We start from the raw sequence: 19,312 nt of genomic DNA, 5'->3' as shown, positions 1-19,312 counted from the left end.
GGTTTTCCCCCCTTTGCAGCTGCTGCCTACCTTCTGGTCTCTCTCATTCCAAGCAATTCATTCCGACAGATGTTCCGATCCACTCGCTCACTCCACATCCCCACTCGGGACCTTCCCCTTAGCCCAGACACCACGGTCGTCCTTCACCAGGTCTATAACGTGCTCCTTGGGCTGCTCTCGCGAGCTAAGCTCTACGTAGACGCTGCTGTTCACGGGACTACGAAACTGGTGCCCTACTTCAGCTTCATGACCTACTGCTTGATTTCCAAAACAGAAAAACTGATGTTTTCTACCTACTTCATGGACTTGTGGAACCTTTTCCAGCCGAAGCTCTCTGAGCCCGCCATCGCCACCAACCACAACAAGCAGGCCTTGCTCTCTTTCTGGTACAACGTCTGTGTCGACTGCCCCGAGAATGTGCGCCTTATTGTACAGAACCCCGTAGTAACCAAGAACATTGCCTTCAATTACATCCTAGCGGACCACGACGACCAGGATGTGGTGCTCTTTAACCGCGGGATGCTGCCTGCCTACTATGGCATTCTGCGGCTGTGCTGTGAGCAGTCCCCTGCATTCACCAGGCAGCTGGCTTCTCATCAGAATATTCAGTGGGCCTTTAAGAATCTCACCCCACACGCTAGCCAGTACCCTGGGGTAAGTCCCTTCGCCCAACAGACAGGATGGGGAAATTGGTGTTGTGCTGGGATTTTCCATAACACAAGAGCCAGGATTCTGATTGGCCAGCAGCTTTTTACGGGAGTGGCATTTTGAGGAAACTACAGAAGGTATCGGGGCCCAGAGCCCATCCAGTGAATGCAGTTGCTTCTCCCTTCTGTGTTGGATGTCTCTGAGTGGCCTTGGCTCCTTTTGTTGCTCGAAGGCTTCAAACTCTCTTGCTTCAAATGGAACAATCCCTCCTTGCTTTTCCTGCCTCTACAAGGCCAACTGGTGGCATTGAGAGGGCTCAATTTGCGGCTAGGTTCTCCAGTTGTTGATACCTAATTTAGAGATGGTGAAGAAAACAAGAGCCCAGGCACCTGTAATATGTCCCACCCCTTCCAGTTTTAGGGTGCTTTTATCTTTTAATTTTACCATACATTTACTTGATTTTGTATTTGGGGGGGATTATTCCATAAATAGGGACGTGGGTGGCGCTGTGGGTTAAACTACAGCGCCTAGGACTTGCTGATCAGAAGGTCAGCGGTTCAAATCCCCGCCACGGGGTGAGCTTCCGTTGCTCAGTCCCTGCTCCTGCCAACCGAGCAGTTCGAAAGCATGTCAAAGTGCTAGTAGATAAATAGGTACCGCTCCAGCAGGAAGGTAAACGGCGTTTCTGTGCGCTGCTCTGGTTCAGCAGAAGCGGCTTAGTCATGCTGGCCACATGACCCGGAAGCTGTACGCCGGCTCCCTTGGCCAATAAAGCGAGATGAGCGCCGCAACCCCAGAGCTTGGCCACGACTGGACCTAATGGTCAGGGGTCCCTTTACCTTTACCTTTTATTCCATAAATATGAAGGGCGGCAATTTAATAGGATTGGCAGGGGGCAAAAATTAGAACCACATGAACCCAAGAGTGCTTTTTATTTTAAATGTGGCATTAGAAAGCAGATGCTTGGGTGTGCAAATTTCCTGATTCTTGGAATTTGCTTTATTCTAGGAGCATCCCTGCCCCCCAGTGAATTAATGATCAGGACTTGAAAATTGTTCGTTAAGGTGACTGTTTTAGCCTGATGCTTGTTCTGGTTTCTTTAGGCTGTGGAGGAGCTGTTTAACCTCATGCAACTGTTTGTAGCTCAGAGGCCAGATATGAGAGAGGAAGAGCTGGAAGACATTAAGCAGTTTAAGAAAACTACCATAAGCTGTTACCTTCGCTGCTTAGATGGACGGTCATGCTGGACTACTTTAATAAGGTATCTCACTCTTGGAATATTGGTATAAAAGAAATTCATGGACCATATAAAAAGTTGAAATCTGGTAACTGCACGCACACAGAGGGAGAGAATGTACAAAGGAGCCAAGCAGTCATCATTGTGCTTTCCGCTATTTTGTGAATATTAATTTCGTTTAGTGCCTTCAGAGCTTGGATCCTCCCTGCTGATGTGCGCATCCCCCTTTATTTTTGTTTTTCTAGGCACCAAACAAATGTGGGTATTTCCCCTTTTCTCTCCTGCACTCCCATTGAAAACTGGAGAGATCACGCTGAAATTTGCTTATGTACCTTTGTGTTGCGTAGTTTTCTGTTTGGCACTCATTCTCCCCCACAGAGCACATTTTCCAGGGGTGAAGGAAAGATACATCATCATTTTTAATGCAAGGCCTGTCACCAGGATCAAGAGTGAATAATTATATTTGATACAGCATGTTCAGTGGGAGGGTGCGGTTGTTCCCAGGTCTTGCTCTTGGGCTGCCCATAAGAATCCACTTGGCCACTGCAAGAGCAGGCTGCTGGACTAGGTGATCCATTGGCCTGATCCAGCAGGATCTTCTTATGTTCAGGACACAGTGCCACATTTTGCCCTCCCAGTATGCCTGCTCCTCCCTTGCACCTATTTTCAAAACGTCACAATCGCTAATAAAAAAGTAATTTAAAACAAACAATATGGTAGCATGCTTGAGCTCATGTTTCTCCCTTACTGTTTTCTCCCCCTAGTGCCTTCCGAATATTACTAGAAACAGATGAGGACCGGCTTCTTGTTGTGTTCAACAGAGGCTTAATCCTGATGACGGAGGTAAGATTATCATTCCTATTGTTTGTGGGGGTGTTTTTTTTTTAAAAAAAAACTTGTGCTGAGGAAACATAACAGAGTAAATTATATGAGGACACTGTATTCATATAAATGCTTTTTGAAATGCTAGTAACATGCTAACACTACTTTTTAATTTATATATCTATTTGCAGTCCTTCAACACATTGCACATGATGTACCACGAAGCCACAGCTTGCCACGTAACTGGAGACCTGGTTGAGCTTCTGTCCATATTCCTTTCTGTTCTCAAGTCCACCCGGCCATATCTGCAAAGAAAAGGTTTGGGCGTTATTTATTACTTGTATTTACATTTCTCTTTTAAAAATGAAAGGGGGGGAAAGCCAACGTATAATTGCCAGTATAATTCAACTATAGCGGTTGAATGACCAAACCGTGTTCTTGTATTTGCAGATGTGAAACAAGCACTGATCCAGTGGCAGGAGCGAATAGAATTTGCCCACAAACTTTTAACGTTGCTAAATTCATACAGCCCCCCGGAACTTAGAAACACTTGTATAGGTAAGGTATATTTGGGTTAGCGCCGCCCAAAGGCTTGATGAACAGTTAACATTTAAGAAAGCTTTCTATTTCTCTTTTTTTCTAAAGCTGGGTGCTCACATGCAGGCATAGAACATACAAAAATGGAAGGGGGTCATTTCAGAGTAGAGGGGGCTTGATGGTTGAGACCCTTCAGTGATTGGTGGGTGTGGGGAGGAGAGGGATCTGGCTCAGATAAAGCACCCAGGTTTTTCCAAACACCTATGCCTGTAATTTCTACCATCCGAAGAGCATCGCACAGATTAGCTGTGGTAGCTACTGGAACCGTGCATCAGATTCGGCCAAACCAGGCATATCTGGAGAGGGACGTGGGCATTGGGTGAGTTGGGTACAGACAACCATGGATCGCTGCAAGTTGGGTTGGAAGGCTGGAGCAATCTGTGGCTGTCAGTGTGGTGTAGTGGTTAAGAGCGGTAGTCTCGTAATCTGGGGAACCGGGTTCGCGTCTCCGCTCCTCCACATGCAGCTGCTGGGTGGCCTTGGGCTAGTCACACTTCTTTGAAGTCTCTCAGCTCCACTCACCTCACAGAGTGTTTGTTGTGGGGGGAGGAAGGGAAAGGAGAATGTTAGCCACTTTGAGACTCCTTAAAGGGAGCGAAAGGTGGGATATCAAATCCAAACTCCTCCTCCTCCTCCTCCTCCTCCTTCTTCTTCTTCTTCTTCTTCTTCTTCTTCTTCTTCTTCTTCTTCTTCTTCTTCTGTCAGGAGGCAGGGGCATTGGGCAGGAAAACCAAGTGAATAGGACAAGCTCTACCTGACTGGCAGCTGCATCTTGTCAGGAGGAGTTAGGCCCAACACAGTGGTTCTCCTTTCAGCCCTACAGGAGCAGTGCCTTCTCTCAACAGCTGTTGAGCAGAGCCACTGATCCTGTGAATTACGGCTGCCACTTCACAAGCTGCTTTCTTTCAGGAAAGCTGCTTGCGAAGCAGCACAGGGTTGGATCCTTCAGCTTACCAACTTGTAAGTGAAGGCATCCAATCCTGCTTGGTGTCCCAACTGTAATCTTAAACCCTCTTTGAACCTTTTGATAAAATAGAAGATTTATATCGGGTATTTCACTTTTGTCAAGTGAGCCGTTGACCCCAGACCTATATTTTGAGAAAAATGCAAAACCAATGTTTGCTTTGCAGATGTCCTGAAGGAGCTGGTGCTCTTAAGCCCTCACGATTTCCTGCACACTCTGGTTCCATTTCTGCAGCACAACCATTGCACATACCACCACAGCAACATCCCAAGTACGTGTTTCTGGTTGAAAAGGCCTGTTGTTAACTGTTTGTGTGTCTAGCCCAGGATTTTGTTGCAGGATTCAATTGTTCTGAGATTTCACATTTCCCCCAAGACAAAAGGCAGCCCAGGAAGGTGAGGGGTTCTCCCTTTTGACCTCAAGGGATATGGCTTATTTAAGTAATTTCAGGCATACTTTTACTGGGCTGACTTTATCAACAGGGGGAGAAGACATAAGGAATAGTCTGATTAAAAAAAGAAAGCAGAGCAGCTTTGTACATAATACCTATTAGATGGGCAGGTACTAGGCCAAGGCTTTCTCAGTGGTAGCCCCATGCCTTTGGAACTCCATTCCTGTGGAGATATGTACAGCCTCATCATTGCAGGTCTTTAAAAAAACACCTCTGAAGACACCTTTATTAATATCTGTGTTTGGCTGAACTGTACTGTAGTTAAAAACAACGCTTTAAGCTGGTGATTGGGGTGTATGTCTGTTTTGTAATTGGATTGTGTCTTAGAGTCTCGAAAGCAACCTTTTGAGGGCAATTTGCCCTGAAAAGGCAGGTTAAAACCTTGTGAATGAAAATACAGTGGTACATACGCTTCAGGTTACAGACTCCACTAACCCAGAAAAATTACCTCGGGTTAAGAACTTTGCTGAAGGATGAGAACAGAAATCGTGCAGTGGCAGCAGCGGGAGGCCCCATTAGCTAAAGTGGTGCTTCAGGTTAAGAACGGACCTCTGGAATGAATTAAGTTCTTAACCCGAGGTACCACTGTAAATGTTCATCACAGCATCAGAACATAAAGGAGGGGTAGTAATAAAGAGCAGGAATCACCTGGGAACAAATGAGGGTGAGATGGTGGGTCGATATCTCAGCCCAGGTGCTTGCCCATGACTGCCACTTGTCATCAAGCAGGCTCCCGTTCCAAGGAGCTTGGATAACAATTGGGTAAATTATAAACCTGCCAATAAATGATATTGGTAACATGACTACATGTTGATGGGAATCATTGCAGTTGGGTTGCACTTGAGGAGGTGGTGATGGGAAGTTTTAAGGAAAGTTTCTGCAAGCAAGGATTGGATGGGCAGGCAGGGTGGCTGGCTGTTCTAGCAAGCAGGTGAGATGGGCTTTGGAAATAGCCGGTACTGGGGCAGATGGTGCAAAGATCTCAAGGCGGGGGGCACTAAGTTGTTTGGAAGCAAGCAAGGGATCCTATGTTCTGTGCTTGCCTCTCACGTTGCATTTGCCTAGATGGGAAAGAACACGCGAGGGAGGTGCTTAATCCTGTCGCTTTCTCCCAGCCTGCCTTCAAGAGCAGGTTTCCCAGTCAAGTGGTTGCAAAGCAGCTGGTGGGGAGGGATTGCGAATGAAAAGCAACCAAAGTGACAAACTTCCGCAGCCAGCACCTTTCCCATCAGTCTAAGACTTGGAAGCTTCCTGTTTGCCTCTGACCTTCTGGCTCCAGCCTCAGGTTGGGATGCTATAACAAGCAAAGTGCTAAAAATTTGAATGGAACTAAATACTGAGTCTGGATCTTGTGTGTACACACACACACACACACACACACACACACACATTTTTGTTTTTATTGTTTTTAAGAATATTACTGGTTACTTGTAAGTGTCAAGCTGCATAGATTAAATGCCTGTTTTTTGTTCTCTGATTTCTGTTTCAGTGTCTCTTGGTCCTTACTTCCCATGCCGTGAAAATTTGAAATTGATAGGAGGCAAAAGTAACATCCGCCCACCTCGCCCTGAGCTTAATATGTGCCTCTTGCCTACTATGGTTGAAGCCAGCAAGGTACATCTGTTGGGGAGGGGCTTCTTGTTGGGATTCCTGGTGGGGTTGAGCGAGGCTCCAAGACTGCTGTGCCTTGGAAGTTGTGGACTTCGCTCACCGCTGGTGCTGAAGACTGCTGTTAAATGCTGTGCATGTTACAAAATGCTGGCAACTAGTTTGCTGTGGCGGTGTGTTAATAAGAAGGAAACTGCTTTTGGAAGCAGGATGGAGAATACTTCATCTTTCCTCACCCATCACTTCCGTTCTCCAGATCTTTATTTCACATACACACACAGGGTTCCAAATACGTTTAAACTTGGTGCAATAGTTGAGGGTGGCTCAGGAGGAGTGGGGAAGTCGTGGGCAGGGGAAGGGTTAAGTGCAGATACGTGCGCAGAGACATTCACCAGTTAGTTGCTTTTCCACTTCCACTCCGCGTCAGGGCCTCTTTTGAAACCACACGGCAATAAACCCGTTTCCCTTACATCTTCAGGGCAAAGATGAAGTTTATGACCGCATGCTGCTAGATTACTTTTTCTCGTATCATCAGTTCATCCATCTGCTGTGCCGAGTTGCCATCAATTGTGAGAAGTTCACAGAGACCTTAGTAAAGATGAGTAAGTACAGAAGTGACGCTTCTCCCTAAAGAATCTCAGCACCCGAGGGGGCCTTCGGTGGCAGCTGCTGCTTAAACAAGAGACTAAATGCAACAGTGTATTTACAGCATTTCCTTTTCAAGTGTACCTGAGCATTTCATTGAGCAAATCTTTCATTGTAAGGCTCTGGGTGGGGGATTGTGAGTCCATAGCCTTCCAGGAGTTGCAGGGCTTCAAGTCTCATTGTGCCTGACCATTGGAAATGCTGGCCAGGCTCACGGTAGAGAGATACCCTGTTATGCTGCCAACCCATTAAGACCTAGCCTTAAATAGCAGTGAAAGCAGTGCAGAAAATTAATTAAATAACAAACAAAAGGAGAGATTTTTCCTTCCTGAAGTTCAGGCTAGGAAGCAACAATCTCTGTCTGTCTGTCTGTCTGTCTGTTTGTTATTTAATTAATTTTATTTATATTCCACCCTTTCCCCAAACTGGGACTCAATGCAGCTTACAAAAATTCAAATATGGATAAAATAAAAAAGCTAAAAATATATAAATGACGATAGTTAAGTAGTTAAGGTATTATAGAATTAAAGCTATATACTGTAAAAGCAAATCTATGAACATAGATAGTAAAAACAGCACAGCCCTTTTAAAATGTGTTTTTTGGGGGTTATTGGGTTGTTGTTTTTATTTTTATTATGTATTTTGTGGTTTTATATTTTGATTTTATTCTGTGAACCGCCCTGAGACTTCTGGGTAAAGGGCGGTAGATAAATTCAGTGAATGAATGAATGAATGCTCTTTCCTTAAAAACAGCCAGTTCCCCCAATCCTGTCAGAATAAAACAGTTCACCTGCCAGTTTAAGGACAGTAAAGAAGGGAGCCCATATAACTTTTTTGTATATTGCTGATCATTTATCATGATCTGAATTAAAATGTTTCAAACCTTCGGAGAATGTTCCAACCCGCTGAAATGGCTGCTGCTTCTCTTTCCAAATTGTAGGTGTCCTCGTCGCATACGAAGGCCTGCCTCTTCATCTAGCTTTGTTTCCCAAACTTTGGACTGAGCTTTGCCAAACTCAGGTAAAATGTTGTGTGCTTCGCAAGCAGCTCTCAGTCCTTGACAATCTTCACTTAAAATGATCTGCGGTAGCAGGTGTTGTGAAAGACCTCCGCCTGCCTGAGACCCTTGGGAGCTGCTGCCAGTTGGAGGGACACCATTGGGCTAGGTGGCTAGAGAGTCTAACTTTGCATAAGACCAGCTTCCTGTTTTCCACATGTGAACCAATGTAAGGTAAAGGGACCCCTGACCATTAGGTCCCGTTGTGGCCAACTCTGGGGTTGCAGCGCTCATCTCGCTTTACTGGCCAAGGGAGCCGGCGTACAGCTTCCGGGTCATGTGGCCAGCATGACTAAGCCGCTTCTGGCAAACCAGAGCAGCGCACGGAAACGCCGTTTACCTTCCCGCCAGAGTGGTTCCTATTTATCTACTTGCACTTTGACGTGTTTTCGAACTGCTAGGTTGGCAGGAGCTGGGACTGAGCAACGGGAGCTCACCCCTTCGTGGGGATTCGAACCACCAACCTTCTGATCAGCAAGCCCTAGGCTCTGTGGTTTAACCCACAGTGCCACCCACATCCCACTGTGAGCCAATGTATCTCTAGCTATAAGGAATTCAGCAGGTGCTGCTATTTCCTATGTAAGCACCTTGTGCTTCGTACAGCGGCCTGCAAGTGCTGAGGAACCATGGCAACTTTGTGCAGCACTTCTCTGCTAAGCTGCCTTCACAAGCCCTGCTGGAGTGAATAAGTGTTGTCTGTTGCATGTGTGCAAAAGACTGCAGCCGTTGTCTCCAGCAGCAACACAAAACTGGCACCGGTTCTGAAGCCTTTTCTTTCTCCCTTCAGTCTGCCATGTCAAAGAACTGTATCAAGCTCCTGTGCGAGGATCCTGTGTTTGCAGAATACATTAAATGCATACTCATGGACGAAAGGACCTTTCTCAATAACAACGTTGTGTACACTTTCTTAACGCATTTTCTTCTCAAGGTATGTCCATCAGGCATCTGTGCATGAGTTGCTCAGTGCACCCTCACAAAGCTTTGACTCAGGTTAATTAGACCAGAGGTTTTCAACCCTTTTGTGTCCACGGCTCCCTTGACCAACTACAATCTTTTTGCGGCACCTCTGTGGGGCTCAGGAGCCCAGTTATGTCCCCCCTTGCCTGCAGAGCTGGCAGCCCCACACTCCTTTTCAAACACTCTGCCTTGTGGAGTGTTCCCTCAGCCTCCTCTCCCCTCTCCTTGGGAGTCCTCTGGGCAGTCGCTCCCGCTTCTCCTGGTCTCTGAGCTGCCCCTTCCCCTGCCCTAAAGAGAGGTGCCTCATCACACTGCCCCACAGGGGCCTGGGAAGTACCTTCTGGCCAGCCCTAGAGGCACCATTCGCTGGGGGGGGGGGTTGTAGCCAGGGCTGCTGCTGCTGCTGCTGCAACAAACAGTCGTGCAAGTCTTTGGGAGGCTGCGATGAGAGGGCATCAAAGGAGGAAGGGTCCCCGATCACACAGGGTCCCCGGACGTTTCACCGTCTATTGATCCCTGTGCCACTACTTTATTTCTCGCTGCCACCAACCAGGCCCTACCTGGTACAATACTGAGTCCAGTCAGGATTAAATTGGAACATAAACTTTTGTTTATTTATTGCAGTTTAACAAGCGTGTGGTTTCATAAACGGTATCGGTCAATTACAATCATGGGGTGCCTATCCAGACCTATAACTTCCGCTACCTGCTCTCACTCACTAAACCACCTCTCCGATATTTACTCGTCTTCCTAGCCCCTAACTGTTCCTGCCTCAGCTTATTTCGCTACACTAACTCAACCTACCCACAGACTCTATCCCAATTCACTCCCACTCCAGCCAACCTCCCAACGAACTCCCCCTTTGCCCCTCCCAGAGCTAGTTTTATAGCCCCTCTGACTCCATCCCCCGGGTCCTGATTGGGTAACCTGTTTTAACTATTTCACCTCCAGCACTCTCATATGTTAACGTCACAGTCGTGCAAGTCTTTGGGAGGCTGAGATGAGAGGGCATCAGAGGAGGAAGAGAAGGAAAGAGGGACAGGCCAGTGTTGTCCGTGGCACCCCTGACTATCATACAAGGCACCCCAGGGTGCCACAGCATGCTGGTTGAAAACCACTGAATTAGATCATAACTACACATAGGCTTGGTGTGATTGAAGAAAAGGAACACTCAGTTGTAAGTTGCTGGGTGGACTCCTAGACGGTAGGTAGAATTGTTGAGGTGGAGCCTACTTTTACTTTATAAATCACCTTGCTCGAAGGATAGAGCTTCTGCTGAGTTTGTTTGGTAGGGAGTGAGCTGAAAGGTGTTTCGTATTTCCGTCTTATCTAAGAAAGAAAATCCACACACTTCCTAGCAAACGTGAGGACAGAATACACACATGGCTGCTACTTCTGCAGTCCACTGACCAATTGAAATAAGTCACAGAATCATAGAATTGTAGAGTTGGAAAGGGACCCTGGGGGTTATCGAGTCCAACCCCTGGCAATGAAGGAATATCAAAGCACACATACCACTTCCATAGCTGTGTTGACAGCAGCACTGTGATCACTTGAATTAATTGTGTCTCATGAGCCAAGTTTAAAAATCATATTTAATTTTTTTACAGGTGCAAGGGCAGGTTTTTTCTGAAGCAAATTGTGCTGGAGTAATCAATAATTTGGTTACAAATCTGATCAACCAGTATCAGAGCTTAGAATCAGATTTCGCCAATCAGCGAGTTGAAATTTTTAAAGCAAGCTCCACTTTAAATGGGGTAAGTTACCTCTCTTCCCCCTCCCTTTCGGCTTAAAATAAATACCAGAGGTTTATTTTCATTCTGCTGTGCCTTCAGTGTATGTATCCAAAAGTCATAACTGAGTTGTTGTTGTTTTTAAAAAATGCTTTTATACAGTTTCTTGGTCTGCTATATTCTTTTTGAGATGGGCAGGGGAAATTGCTCTCAGTATTACAAGTTGGAAAAAGAATGGCACATGGAGTTGTACCAGGATTGATGCTGGTCTCATGTCCTGAATTGTAACGAGCAATTAAATCACCACTTTCTCGGTTCAGACATAGTGGGATATTGCGGTTTAGCGAGCAGAAATGGAAGCGCCAAAATCAGGCACACAAGGGAACACAAGAAGGTATACAAGATAGTTTGAGAAACCATGGTTTATTGGGCTAATACTGTTACCTCTGAACCAGAGCTGTGACTCCACTGGTATGACTTGGCAAAATTTAGATAAGGAAGCCAGGGCATGTAGCTAGAAGTAATGAATGTGTGCAAGTACCCCTCAGTGAGCCCTGTGTAGACATTCAGCTTGTTCTGAGGAGGCTGGGTGAAGATAATCGTGCAGGCTTTAATTGATTAAGCCATTGATTCAGTTAGCAAACATTTTCATATGGGTAAAAAAAAAAAAAGTGAAGCAGAGAGCATATTTGGTGTTCATTCAAATCATGCATATGTGATAGCACACACCATGCTTAAAGGTGAGGGTGCCTCTTTCAAGAAGCTGTATTTTATATATTTCTCTTCCAAATTTTTAAAAGATGAAATGTTCCTGTTTAGCCAGGGCACCTTATTAATTGCTTAAACATTTGTTTTTAATTTGATTGAACATTGCAGCCCTAATAAAACTGTGTGGTCAGTATGGCCAGTCCTCTCCCATGGCATCCTATTAAGTTCATCATCGGAACATAAGTTGCTTGTTTAAAGTTGTCATAGTGTAAAATGATTCAGGTGTTTGTTCTGCTGGGATGCAAACATCTTACAATCCTTCCAGCAGCATTTCAGTGTTCCCACGTCAGATCTTTCTGAGTTAAGAACTGAATCTTCATTAAGTAAGTGGATTTTTCTGGATTTTCTTTTCCAGGACCTTCGAGCCCTCACTTTGCTGCTTTCCGTGCACACCCCCAAACAGCTGAACGCTGCCCTAATTCCAACACTGCAAGAACTGTTAAACAAATGCAGGACTTGCCAACAACAGAAGAACTCGCTGCAGGAGCAAGAAGCCAAAGAAAGAAAAACTAAAGGTTTGTTCTGGAGTGGTCCTTGACTCCCCACCCCTCTAGTTGCTGATTTGGCTTCTCTTAACTGCATTTTCAGATTTCACTAACTCTCTTTATATTGATTACTTGCTGCCCCTTTGCCCAGTGTTCTTACTGGTATCCCTAAAATGCCAAGCACCCCCCCCCCCTTTTTAAGCACCTAACTGGGTTAAGCAGTTGTAAAACTGGAGCACTTTGATGTTGCTACACAGGTAAGCAGAAGCTGTGTCCAAATCAAGCCATAGCCTGTGTTTTGGAGCATGCGTCATGTTAGAGGCATCTCCCACTCTGACTTGGATACCCATATATTGGCCATAAACACATCCAGGATATGAGTAATGACATCCTCTTGGGTAAAGATGTTACAGATGCCTTCACAATAAGCATCTATACCCAGGAGGGCAGAGGATTCCTTAGAAAGCACAGTCCCATTTCCTAACTCAAGGGCAGCCTGCTTTTTTCCCCTTGCCAAGGGATATCAATTGCTGGACAGCTCCAGAGCCAAATGTGGGTGGCTAGCTGAGCTATCTTTTAGTTGCAAGCATTTGCCCATTGTTCTAGTAGCTGGTGAAGACAATTTTTGACTCTTGTTGAGTCTAAGAGCGAGCCATAGCTCAGGAAAAAAGTGCCCTTGCCCCGAGTGTCAAAAGTTTGCTGTGGAGCAAATCAGATGTGTATATGACAGCATGCTGTATTTCGACCTTATAGATGATGAAGGAGCTACTCCAGTAAAAAGAAGACGGGTTAGCAGCGACGAGGAGCACACAGTAGACAGTTGCATCAGTGATCTGAAAACTGAACCCAGGGAGGCTTTGACTCCAACTAGCACCTCAGATAACGAGACAAGAGACTCCTCGATCATTGACCCGGGCACAGAGCAGGACCTGCCCTCCCCGGAAAACAGCTCCGTCAAAGAGTACCGGATGGAAGTTCCGTCTTCGTTCTCGGAAGACATGATGCTAGCTGCCCGGTCGCAGCATGGGGAGGAGCAGGCAGGCAGCAGTAGGTTTGAAGAATGTAAAGAGCTGAAAGAGCCCCCGAGCTCGAAGGATTCCAACGTCGTTGAGGATGACGCAGAGTTCCCCTCCACATCCATTTCTGCTGTTCTGTCTGACCTCACAGATTTGAAGAATTGTGAAGGTCAAGCCTCGCAGGACCCCGAGTCTGGCTTGTCGCTCAGTTGCAGCCATTCCAGAGGACTCTTGAGTCACATGCAGCAGCAGCAAGACATTTTAGACATCCTTTGCAGGACCATTGAGTCTACGATTCATGTGGTTTCGAGGATATCTGGCAAAGGAAACCAAGCTGCTTCTTGACAATAGAGGAGCATGTCTGCTTTTAAAGTCTTTTTCCCCCCTTCAAAAATGCTGTTTGTATAAGTTTTGCTTATTTCTGTTTTGTGCTTCAGTTTGTCCAGTGCTTTCTGCTTGAATTGCAAGATTAAATTTATATGCTTAATTCTTGGTCAGGCAGAACTCCAGATTAAAAAGGAAAAAAATTAGCATCTACCGTACACTTTCTTAAAGGGCAATCAGATAATGAATATGTTTTATGTAATTCAAAGTTCACTGTAGTGGCTTTCTTTTAAAATATGGCTGTCTGGGAGAACAGGGTCTCCTCGCCCTGTATGATGTAATTTAAACTGATGGCATTTTTACTGTGTATAATATGGTGTCCTCTGTGCCAGTTTTGTACCTTACAATAGAGGCAAATTGCCTCCAATCGCTGTGGTTTTTATTATCAAAATTAAGTTTACTTGTATACTAAACAACCACAAGAAATTTGATTCTGTAAAGAATCCTCTAGCTGTGGCCTGACAGTATATATATAAATATATATATATATGGTGCTTTATTTAACAGAATACCTGTGGAGGAAATAAAGCACACTTGATGTAAAATTAATTGTTTTATTTTTATTGACATGACCGATTGCTATTCTGTGCACTTCATTAAACTGATTGTGACGACTTTTCATTCGTTTTTATATATGTTGCCTCAGTGCTCCAGTTTTATTTTTTACCAAAGCTGCAAGCTAAGAGCCTCACCTGGATGACTCGGAACTAGTCTGGGATATGATAAATTGGACCCAGTTCTTGTTTATTGTTCTCCCTCTGGGAGAATAAGTTCATATTCTGCATGTGCCCCCTCCTCCAGATTGTCTGACCCACCTATCTTCAGAGACTGGGTTTCAGGCCTAATGAGCACAGCCGCTTATGCCCCATAGGTCCTACTCCATGAAACCATTTGCAGAGACTAAAAGCCCCTGCTCCCCAACTTTATGTTGCCTCCTCCTCAGGGTTTCTTGCAAGCAGGCAGTCTGTGTCTGCTTGCAACCTGTTTTTGCTTTTCTTGTTTAATACTTCTGGTTTTGGGAGTAAGAGGGAGGTGGCACCCATGACTTCACTCTCCCAACTCCCTTCTCCCACTCACTGGATTCTACTTTTGCTTGACCTCTCTCTGCCAGACTCCCCCAGCTCACTGAGCCCTGTTGCCCCATCAGCTTCCAACACCTCTTCCGAGTCTTTTCAATCTGACCACCCATCATCCTCCCACCACCATTCCCTGGGCTCAGAGCCTTTCTTCCTTTGCTGGTTCCCCAGCTGGTTCCTCCCACTGTTCCTGTGTGTCTTACCAGTCTGGTAGCCAGTGGATGTATTGGAACGTTGTCTTGCCTCAGCAATAGCCTAGACGATAACCAACAAACTGAAGCTCAGCCCTGCTTAAAGGGGGGACTCCTGACCATTAGGTCCGGTCGTGACTGACTCTGGGGTTGCGACGCTCATCTCGCTTTATTGGCCGAGGGAGCCGGCGTACAGCTTCCGGGTCACGTGGCCAGCATGACTAAGCCGCTTCTGGCGAACGAGCAGCACACGGAAATGCCATTTACCTTCCCACTGGAGCGGTACCTATTTATCTACTTGCACTTTGACGTGCTTTCGAACTGCTAGGTTGGCAGGAGCTGGGACCGAGCAATGGGAGCTCACCCCGTCGCGGGGATTTGAACCACCAACCTTCTGATCAGCAAGCCCTAGGCTCTGTGGTTTAACCCATAGTGCCACCTGCGTCCCTTCAGCCCTGCTTAGATATGGGTATTGTTAGTGGGTAGTTCCCTAGACCGGATGGATGGGAGGCTGCCTGCCCAAGTTAGGGTTACACCCCTCCTGAAGGACCAGGTGCGCAGCTTGGGGGATACTTCTGGATCTCTTGCTGTTGCTTGAGGCTTAGGTGTGGAGCGCCTTCTATCAGCTTCCTTCTGCTGTGCTCCAAATGTCTGTTCTCTGCTCTGGTAACCCCTAGGTTAGATTACTGCAATGCATTAGACATGAAACTGCCTCTAAAGATAGTTCAGAAACTTCGGCTGGTGCAGAATTCAGCATACACGTTGGTTGCTAGGTCAAGACCATTTGAGCTTATTGCACTGATCCTGGCCCAACTCTACTGGCTGCCAGTTAGTTTCTGGGCTCAATTCAAAGTGCTGGTCTTGATCTATAAAGCTTTAAACCGCTCAGGACTGCATTACCTCAAGGACCACCTCTCACGACCTGGACCCTGTGATCATCACTGAAGGCTCTTCTTCGCGTGCCTCCTTCACGAGAGATCCAGAGGGCAGTGACACAAGAATGCCCCTTTTCTGCAGTGGCTCCTCATTAGTGGAACACCCTCCCCAGGGAGGCTCATCTGGCACCTTCATCATATATTTTTAGGCACAAGGGAAAAGCATTCCTCTTCCAAGCCTTTGGCTAATTAAGCAATCAGTGCACTTTTAATCAGGGAGGAGGGTTTGGGAAATTGTTCTTGTTTGTTACTATATGTATTGTGTGTTTATATTCTAAACTGTCCTGTGATCCTTTGATAAATGGTGGTATAGGAATGTAATTATGACACACCATATTATAATTAAAAAACCCATTCAGGAATCACCTTATAGGTACATTTAGGAGTTAACTCTATTTGACTAAGGCTTTTGTAGAACCTGTTTCATGCATTCTGTGTCCGGGGCAGCTGTTTATCAGCTCCATCTGGTACGCAGGCTGAGACCCCACCTGCCCGCAGGCTGTCTCGCCAGAGTGGTGCATGCTCTAGTTATCTCTCTCTTGGACTACTGCAATGCAATCTATGTGGGGCTACCTTTGAAGGACCCGGAAACTACAACTAATCCAGAATGCGGCAGCTAGACTGGTGACTGGGAGCAGCTGCCGAGACCACGTAAGACCGGTCTTGAAAGACGCTACATTTGCTCCCAGTACATTTCCGAGCACATTTCAAAGTGTTGGTGCTGACCTTGAAAGCCCTAAACGGCCTCGGTCCAGTATACCTGAAGGAGTGTCTCCACCCCCATTGTTCTGGCCGGACACTGAGGTCCAGCACCGAATGCCTTCTGGCAGTTCCCTCACTGTGAGAAGCAAAGCTACAGGAGACCAGGCACAGGGCCTTCTTGGTAGTGGCACCCGTCCTGTGGAACGCCCTCCCATCAGATGTCAAAGACAAACTACCAGACTTTTAGACGATATCTGAAGGCAGCCCTGTTTAGGGAAGTTTTTAATGTTTAATAGACTATTGTATTTTAATCTTTTGTTGGAAGCTGCCCAGAGTGGCTGGAGGAATCCTGCCAGATGGGTGGGGTATAAATAATAAATTATTATTATTATTATTATTTTATTATTAAGAAGCACATCACCAATGCAATGCAAATTTTGGGAGATAATGCCAATATAAACACAGATTTCTTTTATTTTTTTTATTCACCAATAATTTGTTTCAATGCCATAAGAATTTAATGAGTTAACTGCTAACATGGTGGAAAGGCCTACTACTAACTGAATAGGACTTTTCTGCTACATGAGAACATACAAATACAAAAAGCATGTCGAACTGACTTATAGTGGATGCTGGCCTGCAGTAAGTGGCATTTTCACTTCAATATTTTATCGTGATGCAGGCCAAATGTGTTTCAGCACACACATACAGAAGCATGAGCTCTGCCTTACTACGTTTCAGAACTCTTAGCAAAATGTACACATGGCCATTTGGGCTTTTCACTTGCTGAGCAACGTTAAAGTAACAATTGCAAAATGTCCTTTATGCAGGCTATACAGGCCGATCAATTTCAGCTTTGTTCTCAAACTTTCCCTGTGGCATCACCGATGGATTGTGATAATATTGCGTGCTGGTCTTAAGTGGGGAAAAACACTTACCCATTTCCACAGTTGGCATGCAGGAGGCATCCAAATTACCGTACCTCCTGCATCAGCTAGGCCAGGTAGGGACATTTGCCCAGTACCACCTGGCTTCTCTGTTACTATGGGAAAGGCTCTGCAGAAGCCATTCAACTCCTGCAATGGTCCTTGTGAGCAATCAGGCAGCAGCAGTGGCACCTCAACCACGATTTCGGCTCCTGCCTTAATTCGGTCAGCAATGGTCCTAGGGACCCATTCACTCCATCTTTGACAGAGTTCAATCAGCTCACATCCATTTATGATACCAACAACCTTGGTATTTTAACATGTTATGCTGCTGTAGCAAAACACTGAATACAAATTTGCCTTATACCCGAATCAGACTGCTGCACCCCATAGTTGCCTTTGACTGGACCTAACTGTCCAGGGCTCATTTACTTTTTAGAAGGTAAAGGGACCCCTGACCATTAGGTCCAGCTGTGACCGATTCTGGGGTTGCGACGCTCATCTCGCTTTATTGGCCGAGGGAGCCGGTGTACAGCTTCCGGGCCATGTCGCCAGCATGACTAAGCCACTTCTGGCAAACCAGAGCAGCACACGGAAACACCGTTTACCTTCCCGCCGGAGTGGTACCTATTTATCTACTTGCACTTTGACATGCTTTCAAACTGCTAGGTTGGCAGGAGCAGGGACCGAGCAACAGGAGCTCACCCCGTCACGGGGATTCGACCCGCCGACCTTCCGATTGGCAAGTCCTAGGCTCTGTGGTTTAACACACAGCGCCACCTGGTCCCTAGCATTTACTTTTTACATCTAGCCAAATATTGGCTATAGTGGCTAGCAGTAATTCCCTGGGCTCTAAAGCAGAAGTCTTCCCCAGAACTGCCACTGGAATTGAATCTGGAACCTTTTCTATGCAAAGCCGTGTGCCCTGCTATCGACCTGTGATTTTTGCAGGGGCTCCTCTGGCATTCGGCCCAAGCGATCTGGAAGCTGGCAGGAGAGGGTGGAGAAAAATACTGAAGGCAGCCTACACAGAACCCACAATAAATCAGATGAAAATGGTATGCTACTTCAACTTTATTAACTCGTATTTGGATTTTTGTGTGTGTGCACTAAACATCTGACAAAGTGTTGCTTTAAGCACAAACATTTGGCGCATCTCTTTACACAGCTTTGAGAAGAAAAAAAATCCCTTGAATTCATTACTATAATATACCATTCATCAAAATTAGCTTAGTTTCCAAGTCTCAGTCATGAGAACTAGACACTCACTCCATTATTGTTGTTGTCATAATTTAATGGATACACTGTGAGGACTCCTGACCCTAGAAACCAGATTCTCTCTTTGTGGCATAACACATAAACCAAGATTCCTGTCCATAGCTTTGCTTAGTCATATTTGGATGTATTTAAGATGAAGCCAGCTAATAGTCACTGGGTACTTTTTCCACTGTTGGTTAAAGGGGGGGGGGCATAGCAAACATGACTGCAGATGACAAGGAAAAACAGAATTAATGCTCCAGTTCAGAAGATACCCTTTCAGGCTCCTTTCATACATTCGCTTGGTTCCCATGTTAAAATAAATGATGGCTTTAATGTGACTGAGCAGTGCACTAGCACATGCTGTCAAAATTATGGGTGGATTACTCCTGCCTTGGCCTGCCTTGTTGTGTCATTCAAATCCAGTTCCATGGTTTCTTTCACCTAAATAAACAGCATTAGTACGAACAAACCAGGGCTTCTACTTGTGATTTTTGAAGAAACAAACCATAGTCCAGTTTTGAATGACATGACATGACAAGCCAAGCCAAGGTTTGATTCTCAGTAACATAGCTAAGAGGAACAAAACATTCACAATTCCACATTTTTTGTTCACATTTAAACATAGTTTATTTTAACTTCAGTTTAATGTGACATGCAAACCAGGCCATTGCTTTAATAATCAAATTCAGTAAGTGGGCAAGGTGGCTTAAAAATCAAGACTGTTCATTTTGAAAGGGTATTGAGCTGTGGGAGAGATATATCTCAGTAGGGGGCAAAGGGAAGTATTATCCATGACCACAGTTTGAAACGTCCAGTTCTTGTTCTTGTCTCCTGCCAGTTTTTTTTAAAG

At 45.6% G+C, this 19,312-nt stretch overlaps 1 protein-coding gene across 2 annotated transcripts in view; it reads left to right on the top strand.

Annotated features, from left to right (window-relative positions):
• The window catches only part of USP34 (ubiquitin specific peptidase 34), a 110,689-nt gene extending 96,698 nt beyond the window's left edge, over positions 1–13,991 (top strand). For both annotated transcript variants that reach the window (XM_081188303.1, XM_081188302.1), the window contains 13 exons: positions 20–654; positions 1,752–1,909; positions 2,650–2,728; positions 2,899–3,025; positions 3,158–3,265; positions 4,435–4,539; positions 6,209–6,333; positions 6,806–6,929; positions 7,913–7,992; positions 8,817–8,957; positions 10,597–10,743; positions 11,843–12,002; positions 12,726–13,991. In XM_081188303.1, the coding sequence (XP_081044429.1) occupies positions 20–654; positions 1,752–1,909; positions 2,650–2,728; positions 2,899–3,025; positions 3,158–3,265; positions 4,435–4,539; positions 6,209–6,333; positions 6,806–6,929; positions 7,913–7,992; positions 8,817–8,957; positions 10,597–10,743; positions 11,843–12,002; positions 12,726–13,333 (2,597 nt within the window). In that variant the 3' untranslated portion in view covers positions 13,334–13,991. The remainder of the gene's footprint in view (positions 1–19; positions 655–1,751; positions 1,910–2,649; positions 2,729–2,898; positions 3,026–3,157; positions 3,266–4,434; positions 4,540–6,208; positions 6,334–6,805; positions 6,930–7,912; positions 7,993–8,816; positions 8,958–10,596; positions 10,744–11,842; positions 12,003–12,725) is intronic.
• The last annotated feature ends 5,321 nt before the right edge of the window (positions 13,992–19,312 follow it).

The sequence above is a fragment of the Podarcis bocagei genome, assembly GCF_964188305.1.
Source record: "Podarcis bocagei genome assembly, chromosome: 3".
NCBI classification, from domain to species: Eukaryota; Metazoa; Chordata; class Lepidosauria; order Squamata; family Lacertidae; genus Podarcis; species Podarcis bocagei.
This window is presented reverse-complemented; position numbering and strand designations above follow the sequence as displayed.